Here is a 14,996-nt window from a genome sequence, read left to right on the forward strand (position 1 = left end):
TGTTTTAATGGAGATTTTAAGTCGGCATACCAATATTTATTGCCAATAATTCAGTGTTGGTACTGAAACTGACTTTTTTTTAAAATTCTGATGCGACTTCAAAATTGAAGCAACCGTTTGACCTGAAATCCGAGTGAGGGTTGTTACATGCAGTCTATGTAGTCGTGTGAAAGTCTTTCACATTCCCCGCGTCTCCTACCATCACTGTATAATCCACGACTCAGCGTTCTCCTACCTGGGTGAAGCGGTTCTTCGCCAGTGCGATCAGCGCTTGTTCTCCGGGGGCACAGATGTTGAGCCCGACAGGAAGCAGCCGCTTCAGGGTGGCAACGATAAGACTCGTCTGCATCGTGTATCGATCCGCCTTCCTCTTCATCTTCTTCCTCTCCTGGTCGGAAACGATCCCCTGAGGCAAAGCAATGCACACACACAAGTCAAATTAAAGTGTGTGTTATGTTATTCATTACATATAAAGAGCGGTCCACAGGACCCTTCCGACGCGGTCACCCTCGATCCACGCGTCCTTACCTTTGACATCTTGCACTTGGTGTCCGTGATGAGGAAGGACATGTTGTTGATCTCGTTCTGGACCACAAAGTTCTGCTCTTCTCTCTTGAAGTTCTGCAGGAAGATGACACCGTTGGTCACTCAGCAGTCACACAGTGCGTCTGATGTGGCGTTAGCTTCAGCCAGCTTGGGTTGTGAGTACACTGAGATGGTTCAGGGACATATTTCCCGCCCACATATACATGAGGTCATTTTTAGTGATGGCAATGTCCGACAGTCTGGTGGTTGGTTAGCAGTGAAATGGATTGCCATTATATTTTGTACGAACATCGATGATCATGAGAGGATAAACCCAACTGACTTTGGGTGATTCCTTGACTTTTCATCCAGCGTCATCATCGAGTTTAAACATGTAGACATTGTCATGTGTTGCATTAGGGATGCCAAGTGGCGTAGAATGTAATTGCCTTTCTTTGTTAGTTCCTGTTTGATGATTCTGCTGCTACGTTTCCCCTTTACTGCTAGATAGCCTTTGAAATGCTAAGTCTGTGAGTATCTATGTATGTAACATGTAGATATCTGCTATGTGTGTAATTACTGTTTAGAATAATATTGTGCTGTAGCAATAGACGGTGATCAGCGTCTAGCTAATAGCGATTAGCTAGATGCTAGTCGTGTTTGCATTTCTTCATGTTGGGGTTACCTTAGATTCTTAGTCAGGAGATTCATGTTGATGGATAGGGGTCATTTCTGACATGATGGTTTTGTGCTAATCATAGTTTTGTTTATGTATATGTGTGTGGACAGTTCTTACGGTCATGTTACGTTTCCACAGTTTTACAATATCAAAGATTCATACTAAAAACCCTGAACTCAACTCTGGATTCCTGGGTCTTCATTTTATGGATCTGCCGTTTGCTATCTGCTAAGCTAACTTAAAGAAGCAAGAGCAGAATAAGTTCCATAATTTGGTTTCTGACCAAATGCTCAAACAAATGACTTTCCAATCAGCCTCAGATGTCGTGTTGAGTGCTAACATGCAAACACCCAGAGCCAAGATGGTGAACATTGTAAACACTGCATCTGCTAATCATCAGCATCGCACCATTGTCACTGCTGCGAGCTTAGCTGTAGACTCTTCATAATAATCATAATTCCTAATATATGTTGGATCTAATGATTAAAAGTGAGATTTTAGGAATCATGTGTGGTCTGCAGTTCCACGTGTATCCAATGGGTCCATTGAGCTGCAGACTGGTGATTCTCAGTGGGATCAGCAGCACAACCAGTGCCTATAGGGAGTCATCTGATTCAGTATCAGAAATACCAATCAGTGAGGTTTTATGAACCTGGTGCTCTGTCCTCAGGTCTCGTCTAGCGCTCCTTTGACGACCTCAAGCTGAGACATTTTAAACATGTGATGTAGTGATTTGCTTACGTGAGACTTGGCCCAGAAGATGAAGACCTCTGCCACCATGCGGAACAGCTTCTCGGCCCCTGGGTTGGACTCCTTCAGCCATCGGGCCCTGTCGGCACACCAAGGCCGTTTAGTGATAGTGGCACGATTTCAAAGTTAAAGGTGGTAACGTGCCAACATGTGCATCAACATCGCCAAGAGGACTGCAAGCTAGTACACATGGACGTAGACAATGCAGGACTTCAAATATACACTTCAGGGGGGGGTTTTCATTCTGGAAGGATTTTGGCGGCCCCTGTGGACAAAGGCGGTAGTGTTTCCATGATTGCCACAGTCTTGTGTTCTAAAGATCTGCAGCCGCCAGACTCCCTTTAGGAAACCTCTCATTTCACTGCAGCTGAATACACAGCTTAGTTTTCGGTACAGAAGGCAGGACATGCATAGAAGCCAGAAACGCAGAGTGATGGAGGTCATATGTTGCTGTTCCAGAAAGAAAGCTTGTGTTTAAGTATCCACGCGTTGGAGTCAGGTACCTGTTGTAGTCGACGAATCTGATGAGGAGAGGGTAGAAGGCGTACAGGTCTCGGACCAGGATGGTGAACTGGTCCATGATGAGGAGCTCCGTCTCCGACATCTCCCCCCTCCCCTCCGCCTTGCTGTGTTCCTCGTCCATCAGCACAACAGCTGCTTTCTGCAGGACACAGGCACAGGCCACGCCTCCTCAGAACCTCAACACTCACACGGTGGTCTGTGTAGCAGCTCAAAGTACTGATCCGTTAGCGAACCTCTGGTAGCTTAGCTTGTGGTACACGTGTACATGAGGATGTTGAAGTCCACCGATATGATAACGAACTACAAAACAATCCATCTGACTGAATGTTGACTCACTTTCTTCAGTTTCTCCATCAAAGGCAGGAAGTGGGTCTTGAGCAGCTGGGCTTTGGCCTTGCTGATGATTGGCTGAGAGAAGACTGAACAGGGAGAGACGTGGTGAACATGTTGAAACACGAACGGGAAACTTACACTAAATGCACGTTTTAAATGTCACGAGAAGCTTTCTGGGAATCCTTAATGTTCACATTACACACACACACACACACACACGGCGGGGCAGGAGGCCAGGGCAGTGTGGCTCTGCAACATCAGGGCCAGACTCTGGCTGGAGTTCAGGTTTTAGAAGCACATTGGAGACCTGGAAGCTTTTAAACAACGGTGGTGTTTTAACGGTATTGTTTGTTCGGTTGTGGAGGAGGAGCTGGTGTTCACACAACTTTTTATTAGATAAAGCATGTTTATTTTTTTATTTTATTTTATTTATTTTAAATAACCTGGTTTTCTAAACACTTCATTTTAAAGAAATTGTTTACAGTCTAAAAATGTAAATAAAGTGTTTTTTTCAAAAATCAAAACAAATCTCACACACACCACACTCTCTCTCTCTCACACACACACACACTTTCTCTCTCTCTCTCTCACACACACACTTTCTCTCACCCACATGCACACGCACACCCCCACACACACGCACGCACACACCCACACACACACACACACACACACAGTGTGTTCACCAGCGAGTCTCTTCATCCAGGCCCCCTCGTCCACTCCCAGGTTGTTGTAGATGATCTTGAGGATGTTCCCCAGGAGCGTGTTCATGTGCTCAGACGTCACGGAGGTGCAGCAGCCGTCGGCTGAGTCCGGGCCGCTCTCGGGTCCGTGTTCCCACCAGTGAGACATGTAGCTGCACAACATCGGCAACACCACCTGCAGGGGAGGGAAACATACATGCTTCAGGTGCACTGACCAGGAGGTCCCCCACGTTCCCACCCTGACATGATGCCTTGTGGAACATTTTAAAACAGTCAAAATATTCAAAGTAGAATACAATGTGAACAATGAAATGGAAAAACGTTCAGAAAAGTAAGTAAATAATGACAGTAAAAGGAAAAACTCATGGTATTACGAGGAATATATAGGTTTACATGCACTAACAGTTTTTAAATACTTGGATATTGTGGGAATGAGATGTCGTGGTAACAGTTTCTTCCTGCTGTAAAACTGGCATTTCAACACGAGGCTGTTAGCCAGCCTCTAGTGGCCATTTAAGAAATCAAGCAGATCAAATGCTGGAGATTTCCATTGAACGAGACATTCTGGTTCCTCACATGGAGGATTTAGTGAATGAGAAGACATCAGATGGACCCATGGAACACGTCTCACCTCCATGACATGGGGCATCTGAGTGTATCTCATGCCAGACTCTGCCAGCTCCATGATCTCCTCCAGACACTTCTCCAAGTTCGGGATCAGAGGACAGACCTCCCCCACCTGCCCCGGAAGACCTAGAGCTGGCAGGCAGAAAGAGAAGGCACTTAAAAGATGAATATAAACATGTATATATATGCCTTGGTGGGATTCAACCATTGGGTCCTACCTGCTCGGTCTTTGGCTCCTTTGCAGTTGTAGATGGAGAAGTGGTTGAAGTTGTTGATGTGAGGCTCGAGAAATGCAACGGGGAAGGCTGCAGAGAAGGCTGCCAAACACTTTCCTAATGCTGGACGCTGTCTGGAGAGGAGAGGAGGGGAGGAGGGGAGAGAGGAGAGAGGAGGGGAGGGGGAGGAGAGAGGAGAGGAGGGGGGGAGGAGATGGAAGAGGAGAGGGGAGGGGGAGAGAGGTGAGAGCAGAGGGAGGGAGGAGAGAGAAGAGATGGGGAGAGGAGAGGAGAGAGGAGAGGAGAGGGGGGAGGAGAGAGGAGAGGGAGGAGGGGAGGGGAAGAAGAGGAGGGGGAGGGGAGAGGAGGGGAGGAAAGAGGAGAGGAAAGGAGGGGAGGGGAAGGAGAGGAGGGAAGAGGAGAGAGGAATCTATGTATCAATCTTTTTTATTGAATATAAATCATAAATCATTTATTGATTCATGTCAACATGGTAAGCAATCATGTCTAAAAGTTCAGAGATCTAAACATTGGTGCTAATCGTGTTCTTTGGTCTTAACATTTCCACATTCTTTACATTTGTTTTATTTATTCCTCTTTATAGTTTTATTTTTACATCTTTATTATGATTCATGGAACTCATGTTACTCCATCGTGTCGTATGAACGTCAGAAAGAACAATGTCTCAGTAAACTGATGATTTGGAGTTAAGTTAAATTAATGAGAACACACATGCACAAAGGGAAGAGATATGACTATGTATACATATATATATATATAATATATATATATATATATATATATATACATACAGCAGGTTTCTGGGGGGGACTGTACCTCTCTACATAGATGCTCGTGTTGGTGCCCAGGAAGTAGAGGCTGTTGAGGATTCTGTAGCAGGAAACCTGGACGTCATCCACTGGAAACACATGTTTGTACCGTAAAGTAACAATGAAACAGCAACGAAGGGAATATGCTGTTAATCTTCAATCAAATGCATGCATCTTCTCTCCTCGAACCCCACACCACCCCACATCACCTCACGTCACCTCACCCCACGTCACCCCACGTCACCCCACGACACCCCACATCCCCACACATCACCCCACACGTCAGCACTCACATATGAGCTCCTCCCCGAACAGGTTCTGCCCGACGTGCTCGAACAGGGAGGAGAGGACGGGCAGCAGGGCGAAGGTGGTGTAGTTGATGATCTGGGTGACGCCCCGCGGCTGCTCGCGGCTGTGGGTGAACTGGCCCAGCTTCAGGTTCTCCTGCGTCTTCTCCAGATCCTCCGCCGCGCTGTCGAAGAACAGCCGCAGCGCCGCCTTCACAGACTCCAGGCCGGTCTTCATCACCGTCCTGGGCGTACGTGGTGGGGGGGGGGGGGGGGGGACGGACGGACGGACGCATTTCATGTTAACATGACCGGCTGTTCTTCAATAGACAGACGGAAAACACACACGTTGTACTATCTAAACACTGAACTGTGTGTGGATGTATGAATGAGGCTCTTGTTGAGAGGTGCTCTGAGGGGTCGTGGAGAGAGACAAGAAGTTCATCACCATCAGAGTGAAGAGGTAAGGGAAGTTTGTGTATTGTGAAAACATACAACGGAATTAAGTTGCCGACTCATCAGTCAGTACAGTAATTTAACATATTAAAATACATAAAAATAGATAATGTATCATAATAAAAGGTGCAGAGTACACAGTGAAGGTCCTTTGACGAAGGTTAAACTATAAATGAATATGTGCAGGTTCAGTGTGAGCCGGTTTAAAGTTGTGCTGAGGGACACAACCAGAAGAGCTTTAGTCTTCACTAATGTGTGGACGTCTGTGGACCTTCTGTGGTCCTCTCTTCTGATTCGCTTGCCTCCTGAAGAACTAACTAAGTTTTTTTCACTTCCTGTCTGTCTTCTGAAGAGCATCTTCGTCCTTCTACGACACCTTACCTGGCGTCCAGGCTCTGTCCCAGTATCTGCAGACAGTTGACGATGGATGTGGCATCGGTGCCTGTAAAGTAGAAAGGATCACATAATGAACCGAAAACCCCAGGTGCATGCTGGGTAGGGTTTGGTATTCCTTTCATTCAGGCATGGGAAGTCACAACCGCCTTGTTCAAACCAAAAGGACTGATTCACACAGCATGGCCTCATATTCAGAGAAAAAACATGTTCCTTTCAAAATAAAATCTTCAAAAGTCTAAAAGCCTCGTCGACACCAAAGATAAACATCTTTTATTTGACCAAATGATTCCATCTGTTGTCAGTTGTGTCGGGTTTGCAAAGATGGAACATATTTTTTACTTCGAATAGCGTGACATCAGCATTTGGACATTGTGAAACACGTGGTAATACACACCACACAACACACACAGCTGCTGAGCAGAGGACGAGCACACACACACACACACCACACAACACACACACGCAATATAATACCATGCACGCATGCACACAACACCCTGCACACACTGATGGTGGCCGAACACGTGACTGCCATTCAGGATGACACCGTCTTAAATGCATCGCTCAGAACTTCTTCTACATGAACTTCTTCTCAGTTTAAAGTTTAAATCTCCACTCAGTCCTCCGGATTTCTGAAACTAAGCAATCTGCCAACAAAGACGGGGAAGAAGACGAAGACGAAGACTACGAGCAAGAAAACACGGATGCAAACAATGCAAAAGTCAAACTTCTGACTACGGTCAGCCTTGAAAATGTGAAATTAGAAAATGAAAGCATCCAACGAGCTAAAACAGAAGCTGTTGCATGTCATTCAGAGGCAGGCTGTTCTCCTATAATTCATATAAATATCCCACGTGATCAACTTGTATGTAGTTTAAAGAAGGTTGGGTTGGATGGGCGTGTCTAAAAATAGTGAACACCCATTGCAGGGGCGTTTGTATGACTCAAATAAGGGGGGGGGGGGCTGAGCCCCAAGGGGAGCGGTATGCTATGGATATCCGGGGCCCTCAAAAAAAATTACAAACATTAACAATTATGTTTGGCAATTTCTTTTGGGGCCCCTGCTATCCTGTTAGAGACAGAATGTCAGGGTCATAGTTATATTTTATGCTCAATTGGACATCATCACTGAGATGAAGATGAACTAGTTCAGTGTCAAATATACTATTCAATGGAAACAAATATATAATAATATTTATTAATTCAAAGAATGGAGGGATGTCGATATTTAGTTCTTATATTTAGAAATTAAGCCCCCCTAAAATAGGCCTAACGACGCCCCTGGCCCGTTGTTTGGACAGACAATAGTCCCACACATGTCCCACTGGACTGAGAGCCTGTTACCCGGAACATACACCGGAGCACACGACTAACTATAATGCAGAATGATGTCATCGGACATCACGTTTTTTTTTTTTTACTCGCTGCCTTTGTTGGTTGGGTTGGTTGTGTTCAGGCACCAGGGGGGAGATCAGTAAAATCAAGTATCAGGGCAAATCAACTGAAGGCAGAGTGAGGATGTGTGTGACGGAGGCTCCTGAGTCAGCGCTGTATGAACCCATTCATACTGCAATCAGAAGAGGAGGAAGCATGACCGTCCTTACCAAATAAGGATATCCTATGTCTGACAAGAACTCCCAGTTTGCAGAAAAGACTGGAAAAGGTTCAACGGAAGTAGAGAGAATGAGGTAGAGAGGGAAGCGTAGAGAAAAACAAGATAACAGAAAGGTGTGAGACGATGACTCCAGAGAGGGACAAAGGGAGAGCCGGGGGGGTATGAAGGCCCACAGCCCGTCACACACAGTCAAGGTTCAACAACACAACATGAGGGGGAGCTTCAACCTGGAACTCTGGCTTCGCGTCTATCTGTGGTCATCGGGCACACTCACCTGGTCACCATCTCCTTCTCCTTGTTGGAGGCGTGGCCTCCGCTGCTGATTGGATGGATGGCTGTGGACAGGAAGTAGAGCTGGTGGTTTTTAAAGTACTGATCCACCAATGGCAAGACGACCTGAGGGAGCAGAGGCATGAACACACACAGAGGTATTACCAACACGCTGCACACGACAGAGCACAGACAACAACAAACCTCAATACGTCACTGACAGAATCACACAACAGGAAGCCGCTCTGACCTTCCCAAAGAACTTGATCTGCTGTTCATGAGGAACCTTCTCCCCCTTGGGTCTGGTTCCCAGATCTAAAATGATGAGTAGAACACAAGCAAAGACACACACACACACACACACACACACACACACACACACACACACGTTTGAGCCAGGAGCAACACGTTTCATCTCATTCCCAACATTATTTATAAAGTTGAATTTTTTCAAAGGGTCCAGGGAAAAGAGGATTCTTAATGAATCCACTGTGTTTCTGTATGTGTCTTTCTTTTATCCTGTAGGTACTACGTCACCTTCCTCTGAACCAGCACTATAGTTCTAGACCAGAGGTCGGAGGTCAGAGGTCGGAGGTCAGAGGTCGGTCATGTGAACCACACGATGACATCATGCGCTCTCACCAAACTCCATCATGTGCTGGTGTGCCTGGTCCACGTAGGTGATGAGCTGCTGCAGGAAGGTGTAGGCGAACCGCTTCTCGATAGCGGGAGTATCCAACTCCTGTGACTTCACACCTCTGGAAACAACACGCACACACACACACACACACACTTAGAGGAATGATGCACCTATCCCTGTTATACCATTTCATGCCCCTTCAGTCTCTCAGGCGCCTGCCAGGTGACTTCAGTTAAGTCCCTGAGGGTTCAGGGTTGAGGGTTTAGGGGACACACTGCAGCAGGTCATCGGGCTGCTCTCAGACCTCATGCAGCACATCACACCTGTGTTCTGAGGCTCCTACCTGGACACGGTGTAACCGTTGATCTGGAGGAACTTGAGGACGTCTTGTGCTTTTTCTCTGTCTTTGGATTTCTCTTTGGCGGTCAGTGTATCGTAGGCAACCAGCAGAGGATGGTTTCCTCCACCTGGAGGCCACAAGGCAACAAGGCAACAAGGCTCAGGACAGCGGTTGACACACAGGGGGACGGTGTGTCTGAGCATCCCTTTGGCTTGTGAAGCTTCAGCCTGGATCAGCTCAGACTAAATGCATTGTCTATATATTCTATATATAGAGAGAGAATATATAGACTAAATACATCTACTTTGGTTTAAATGCAGATTTAAACAATATTTTTGTTGTGGTTTTTAGAAGGAAAAGACATCTAACGTGAGTCAGCGCCTCACGTTGTCTTACATCCCGGCATTCCCATACAACGAAACTGATTCCTCAGTTACATTTGGAGGGTCACAGTTTTAAACACGTGCTTAATGTTAAAAAATATATGTTTGGAGTCAATATTGATGTTTATTAAAATAAGTCGACATTGACTTTTGGTTTTGATGCAGAATCCATAAACTATGATGACACAAAACAAACAATTCAGGTTTGTTGTATGAAAAAGTAATTTTTTGAAAACCAAGTTAGTCTTTGTAGAACTTTATTCCATTAGAAATGTGTGTGAGATTGTCAAAATTAGCATAGTAATTTCTTTGCGAGGTTCAAAGTGACCTTGACCTTTAACCTTTAACCATGAAATACATTCAGGCATTCCTGCCATTATCAGCTTCACAACAATGAGACGGGTGATGTAGTAAAAATGTAAATAGCACTTTTACAGTGGTGACATTCTGGCTTATAAATTCACAACTTAAACCCGTAGCCATGGCTTAGTTTCATCAAATAAACTAAACAGGTAGTGTGTGCATGTGGTGCGTACCTTTGGCTTCCAGCTCCATTTTCTGTTTCCTGGCCCAGATGTTATGATAATTCTCTGCAAGCAGCTCCGCCATCGACTGGAGGAACACAACGGTGAAAATATAAGTGACTGTTACACATCAATTCATAACAACTTATCTTCTAATATCGGCTATAACCTCAGGGCTCAGACATGTGTGTCTGTATGTGTCTACAGTTGCCACCTGCATGTCTAGAGTTGCCCACCTGCATGTCTAGAGTTGCCCACCTGCATGTCTACAGTTGCCCACCTGCATGTCTACAGTTGCCCACCTGCATGTCTCTGGACAGAGTGACGTTGCTCATGTCGATGGGTCTGGGGCTGAAAGCTGGCGCTCCTTCAAAAGACTGCTGTGGAAGAAAAGAAATATATTAATGTCACTGACTCATGTGGTTTTCCTTTGTTCCATGTGATCTTCCTCCAAAACACAGTTAGTGTGTGTGTGTGTGTGTGTGTGTGTGTGTGTGTGTGTGTGTGTGTGTGTGTGCGTGTGTGTATACCTGGCTGGCCTGTGATATCCTCCTGGACTTGTTGTGTAGGATGGCCGGGTCTCCCTCTCTGATCCTGTCGGTGCTCCAGCCCCAGGACACCATGGTCTTCAGAGACTCTCTGACGGGCCAGCAGTACGCCTCCTTGTCCTGCAAGATACATCAAGATACAGCATTGCCCTGCTTTTATTCCAAAAAGATGTCGTGCCATGCGGCGGCTCGCTCTCTTGGACGCATTTTTAAAAAGCCAAAGTAGTTTTATGAAAACCGGAAGTGGGAAAAATATCCAAAAAATGTTGTTAGCCTCTCCTCCGTGTAGCGATTAGCATGCCGTGTCATTGAGAAGGCAGGGCATGTTGCCTCACCCTAACCAATTGGAGCCATAAGCTCAATGTTTGAATTGCATATAAAAACCTGAGGGAAGGCCTCTCGGTGAGCCCGTGTATGAGCTGCTGCTTCATGCCTTACGCAGTAAGGGTCACTAGATTGGTAGAGGTGGAACACCTGAGGGGTGAGGATGGCCGAACCCTGGCGGCCATGTAGGACACGGCAAAATGTGGCCTTATAGGCGTATGCCAGCCATTGAGCCGACCATTGCGTCCCTCATAGTTGTTCCCCTAAGAAGACTCTGAGGCCACTTTCCCGGTGAACGATACACCAGAAGCAGGATTCCGTGAGCTGACATAAAACCCCGTTAACAACCTGTCTGTCATAAGACGGCTCACTGTGAGGGAGGCTGAGCTGAGACACAGCTGAATGCACCAGCACTCAGAAGGTAAAAGTCTAAATGACATTGTTGCCAAACCAATGAGATGATGGAAGGCAGACGGCTGCATGCAGAGTACCTTCTCAGAGAGGCCTTTGTATGGCTTCAGTGAAGCGTGGCTCTTGGAGACGTCACATGTCTGTTCCCCGTATGACCAGCCATTGGAAAACTAGAAAACACAAAGAGGAGAGGTTTGAGATTTGGATTTAATATTCTTGCAGTACTCCCACAATTCACATGAGAAAGCCTCCTCCTGACCTTTTCTATACACCACTTCTCATGGTTGTGCTCTGCATATCTGGTTATGAACCAGTCCAGTTTCTCTGGGACGGTCACACTGGAAAAAAAAGATCAACAATCCTCTCAGTGTATTTTGATAGCTGCTAAATCATTGACTCTTTATGATATCAAAATAATCTGCACCGTAAAACAACTTTCTCAATAACATATCAAAGAAGAAATGAACATGTTGTCTGTACTTGGCGGTGTCTGCAGGCTGTGGAGTGAAGTTTCCCTCAGAGTCCATGGACGACTGCTTCTCCAGCATGGCCATGTAGTTAGACTCCATGTAGTCCGGAGGCAGAGCTCCAGCCACCGCGCTGAGGCATGGCAGCGCCAGCTTGAACAGCTCCTGGTCGTACCGCTACAGCGTGAAAACACACACACACACACACACACACACACACACACACACACACAGTGAGCGACTTTATCCAGCCTTGGACTGCAATGTCACACTTCCAGTGCACAGGGGGTCACCCACGCCACCACAGGCAGCACAACAGGCTGGATGCTTTGTTCGTTCTTTACGTAAGTGCATGTGCAGAGTCACAGCATGCAGTGACACACTGGGAAAGGTCAGCCAGGGACGCCACACGGGGCTTTAAAGACAAGACACAAGGTCAAACAGAGAACTGCTAGTGTTGAACACAATATGGGAGGAAAGTAGGAGTCAGCGTTTTTTGGCGCTTGAGCCATGCAGAATCTGTCCTGAAGCACCCCCGACACATTCACTTATTAAATGTATCTTCTAATTAATTTTAATTGTTCTATTAATCAGGGTTCATACACATGTTGACCAATGGATCTACAGGACTTTAAACCTAATTTCCATAACGAAACATTTCGTGAAATCTCGGCGTATACATGAGAAAATGTCGTATATAAACTAACAATGAGAATTCCAAAGCATACAGTATATACACAGTGTAAATTAACACATGAATATAACACATTTATATGACTTTCCCAAAACGTATGGGAATTTATATTTTTCACATGACTTTTCCAGGCCTGGAAAGAACCATTTTAAAAGTCCAGGACTTTTCCAGGTTTTCCATGAACATACGAACCCTAATTAATGTTTTATTTTTTTTTTAAACTGGAGCCTTACCTTGTGTGACAGAGCGTCAAAGATTCCCCAGAACAGTTTCCTGGAGAGGTGAAGCTCCTCGTCCGATGCGGCTCCAAAGCTGCCCCAGCCTCCAGCAAGGCAGTAATACTTCCAGCAGCGCTCATAGTGATTGGTCAACAGCTGGGGGAAAGGCGAGGGGACACACGTCAACCCTCTGCTGGCTTTAGGAACCAGTTTCAATAAAACTAATAAACACTGAAAGACTGGCTCGTCTTGATCTTGGTGTGGATCACAGGAAGTTGTAATAAAACACTTGTGTTGTTGAACTGGATAATCTCACTTCTGAATAGAAGCGTAACGTCAACATGCTGCTCACCTTCAGAGGCATCTTGGTGTGTTCGTTGAGCAGAGGCACGTCGAACACCAGCCTCCTCAGCAGGTGCTGCATCATGGAAGGCCTCAGCTTCCTGAAGCACAGCGGCAACACAGCGGACGTTAGTCGGCCAGCTAAAGAACACGACTTGGAAAACACATCACATCTTTAAAACACACAAAATCAGCAAATGAGGAGCAAATATATTAAAGTTAAATTAAAAGAGGAACTGCTTCACAAAGATGCATCTATGAACATTACGATTTACAGAGTTAGGGAATTAAATAACAGAATACATCAGGGTTTCATAGACATGGTGACCAACGGGTCTCCAGGACTTTAAACCAGATTTCCATGACCCAAAACATTTTCTTTAAATCTCGGTGCATACATGAAAACATTTGAAAATGTATTTAAACTAACAATAAGAATTCCAAAGCATACAGTATATAACCTTAAATGACACAAATGAATGAGAGACAATAGTTTCGATTTAAAGAATAAAACATTTATGTCTTTTCAGTTAAGGTGCATTCACTTGCAGCGCGGAAAAATGTGCGCTGCGAGTATGAAAGAGAGTATGGCTGCTTATATTTAGAGCGTCTTTCTTTTAAAAGCATATTCATTATTTAAAACTCAGCATACATTAATTCAATTCAGTTTATTTTGTATAGCCCATTATCAAATTAGAAATTCTCCTCAGAGGGCTTTACAATCTGTACACATAGACATCCCTGACCTTTGACCTCACATCGGAGCCAGAAAAACTCCCAAGAAATAGAAAAAAACATTTCAGGGTAAAAAAGGGAAGAACCCTTCAGGAGAGCAACAGAGGAGGATCCCTCTCCAGGATGGACAGAACAATATAATCAACATTTGAATATAACACATTTCCATGACTTTTGGGATTTTATTTTTTCCATGACTTTTCCAGGCCTGGAAATAACCATTTACAAATCCCAGGACCTTTCCAGGCCTTCCATGAGCGTAGGAGCGCTGCTATAGCGACTAGTAGTCGTAGTCAGCTTGAGGCAAGAGCGAGTTGTCTCCTCACCCGCAGGCGGCCATCAGGCAGTCCTCGATGGCGTCCCTCTGGGCCTTGGTGAGGCAGCAGCCCTTGGACAGGCGGTACACCGTGTGGAGCAGGGAGTCGATCAGGGAGGCGAACGGCTCCGTGCCGGCAAACAGAGGAGCACACTTAGTCAGGAGAGGCAGCACGGCCGTACACAGGTACCTGTTGAGGGCCAGGGCCATGTCCGTGGCACTGAGGGCCACCTGGCACCATGCAGAGAGGGGAGAGGGAGGATAAGACGATAGGACAGAGGGAGGAGGAGACCAGAGGACAGAGGGAGGAGATGAGAGGACAGAGAGAGGAGGAGACAAGAGGACAGAGGGAGGAGATGAGAGGACAGAGAGAGGAGAGGAGAGGACAGAAAGAGGAGGAGACAAGAGGACAGAAACAATGATCAAGTAGAGACTCAAAAGCTCCGTAGAGCTGAGAGAAACTACAGAATTAATTAAATTTAAGCAACCAAGAAACAGAAACACACACACACACTCACACACTCACACACAAACACACACACTCACAGTGTCCAGAGAGGCGGCGGCTCTCAGGTCCGGTAGGAAGCCGACTTCCAGCAGGTGCAGCAGGAAGTTCTGGTCCTCTATGCCGTAGACTCGGTCCAGGAACAGCACCATGGCTGCTTTGTGGTCCGGGCAGAACCCGGCCGACATATCGGGCTCCACCACCAACCCGTCTGAGCACGCAGAGACACACACACACACACACACACACACACACACACACACACACACACACACACACACACACACACACACACACACACACACACACACACATACACATGGTAGTTCACATGGCGCCG

At 46.0% G+C, this 14,996-nt stretch overlaps 1 protein-coding gene across 1 annotated transcript in view; it reads right to left on the reverse strand.

Moving 5' to 3' along the window:
* The window catches only part of ryr2a (ryanodine receptor 2a (cardiac)), a 125,383-nt gene that overhangs the window by 34,836 nt on the left and 75,551 nt on the right, over nt 1–14,996 (reverse strand). The window contains exons 52-77 of the mRNA XM_056430441.1: nt 14,698–14,867; nt 14,162–14,382; nt 13,111–13,201; nt 12,774–12,914; nt 11,860–12,023; nt 11,639–11,717; nt 11,460–11,549; nt 10,627–10,764; nt 10,399–10,476; nt 10,109–10,184; nt 9,193–9,316; nt 8,852–8,967; nt 8,460–8,524; nt 8,214–8,335; nt 7,929–7,978; nt 6,310–6,370; nt 5,479–5,717; nt 5,193–5,274; nt 4,359–4,489; nt 4,145–4,272; nt 3,496–3,688; nt 2,813–2,895; nt 2,458–2,615; nt 1,946–2,033; nt 529–621; nt 236–406 (exon numbers count right to left, since the gene is read on the reverse strand). Of these exons, the coding sequence (XP_056286416.1) occupies nt 236–406; nt 529–621; nt 1,946–2,033; nt 2,458–2,615; nt 2,813–2,895; nt 3,496–3,688; nt 4,145–4,272; nt 4,359–4,489; nt 5,193–5,274; nt 5,479–5,717; nt 6,310–6,370; nt 7,929–7,978; nt 8,214–8,335; nt 8,460–8,524; nt 8,852–8,967; nt 9,193–9,316; nt 10,109–10,184; nt 10,399–10,476; nt 10,627–10,764; nt 11,460–11,549; nt 11,639–11,717; nt 11,860–12,023; nt 12,774–12,914; nt 13,111–13,201; nt 14,162–14,382; nt 14,698–14,867 (3,152 nt within the window). The remainder of the gene's footprint in view (nt 1–235; nt 407–528; nt 622–1,945; nt 2,034–2,457; nt 2,616–2,812; nt 2,896–3,495; nt 3,689–4,144; nt 4,273–4,358; nt 4,490–5,192; nt 5,275–5,478; nt 5,718–6,309; nt 6,371–7,928; nt 7,979–8,213; nt 8,336–8,459; nt 8,525–8,851; nt 8,968–9,192; nt 9,317–10,108; nt 10,185–10,398; nt 10,477–10,626; nt 10,765–11,459; nt 11,550–11,638; nt 11,718–11,859; nt 12,024–12,773; nt 12,915–13,110; nt 13,202–14,161; nt 14,383–14,697; nt 14,868–14,996) is intronic.

Source organism: Pseudoliparis swirei, chromosome 13 (genome assembly GCF_029220125.1).
Source record: "Pseudoliparis swirei isolate HS2019 ecotype Mariana Trench chromosome 13, NWPU_hadal_v1, whole genome shotgun sequence".
Classification (NCBI taxonomy): Eukaryota; Metazoa; Chordata; class Actinopteri; order Perciformes; family Liparidae; genus Pseudoliparis; species Pseudoliparis swirei.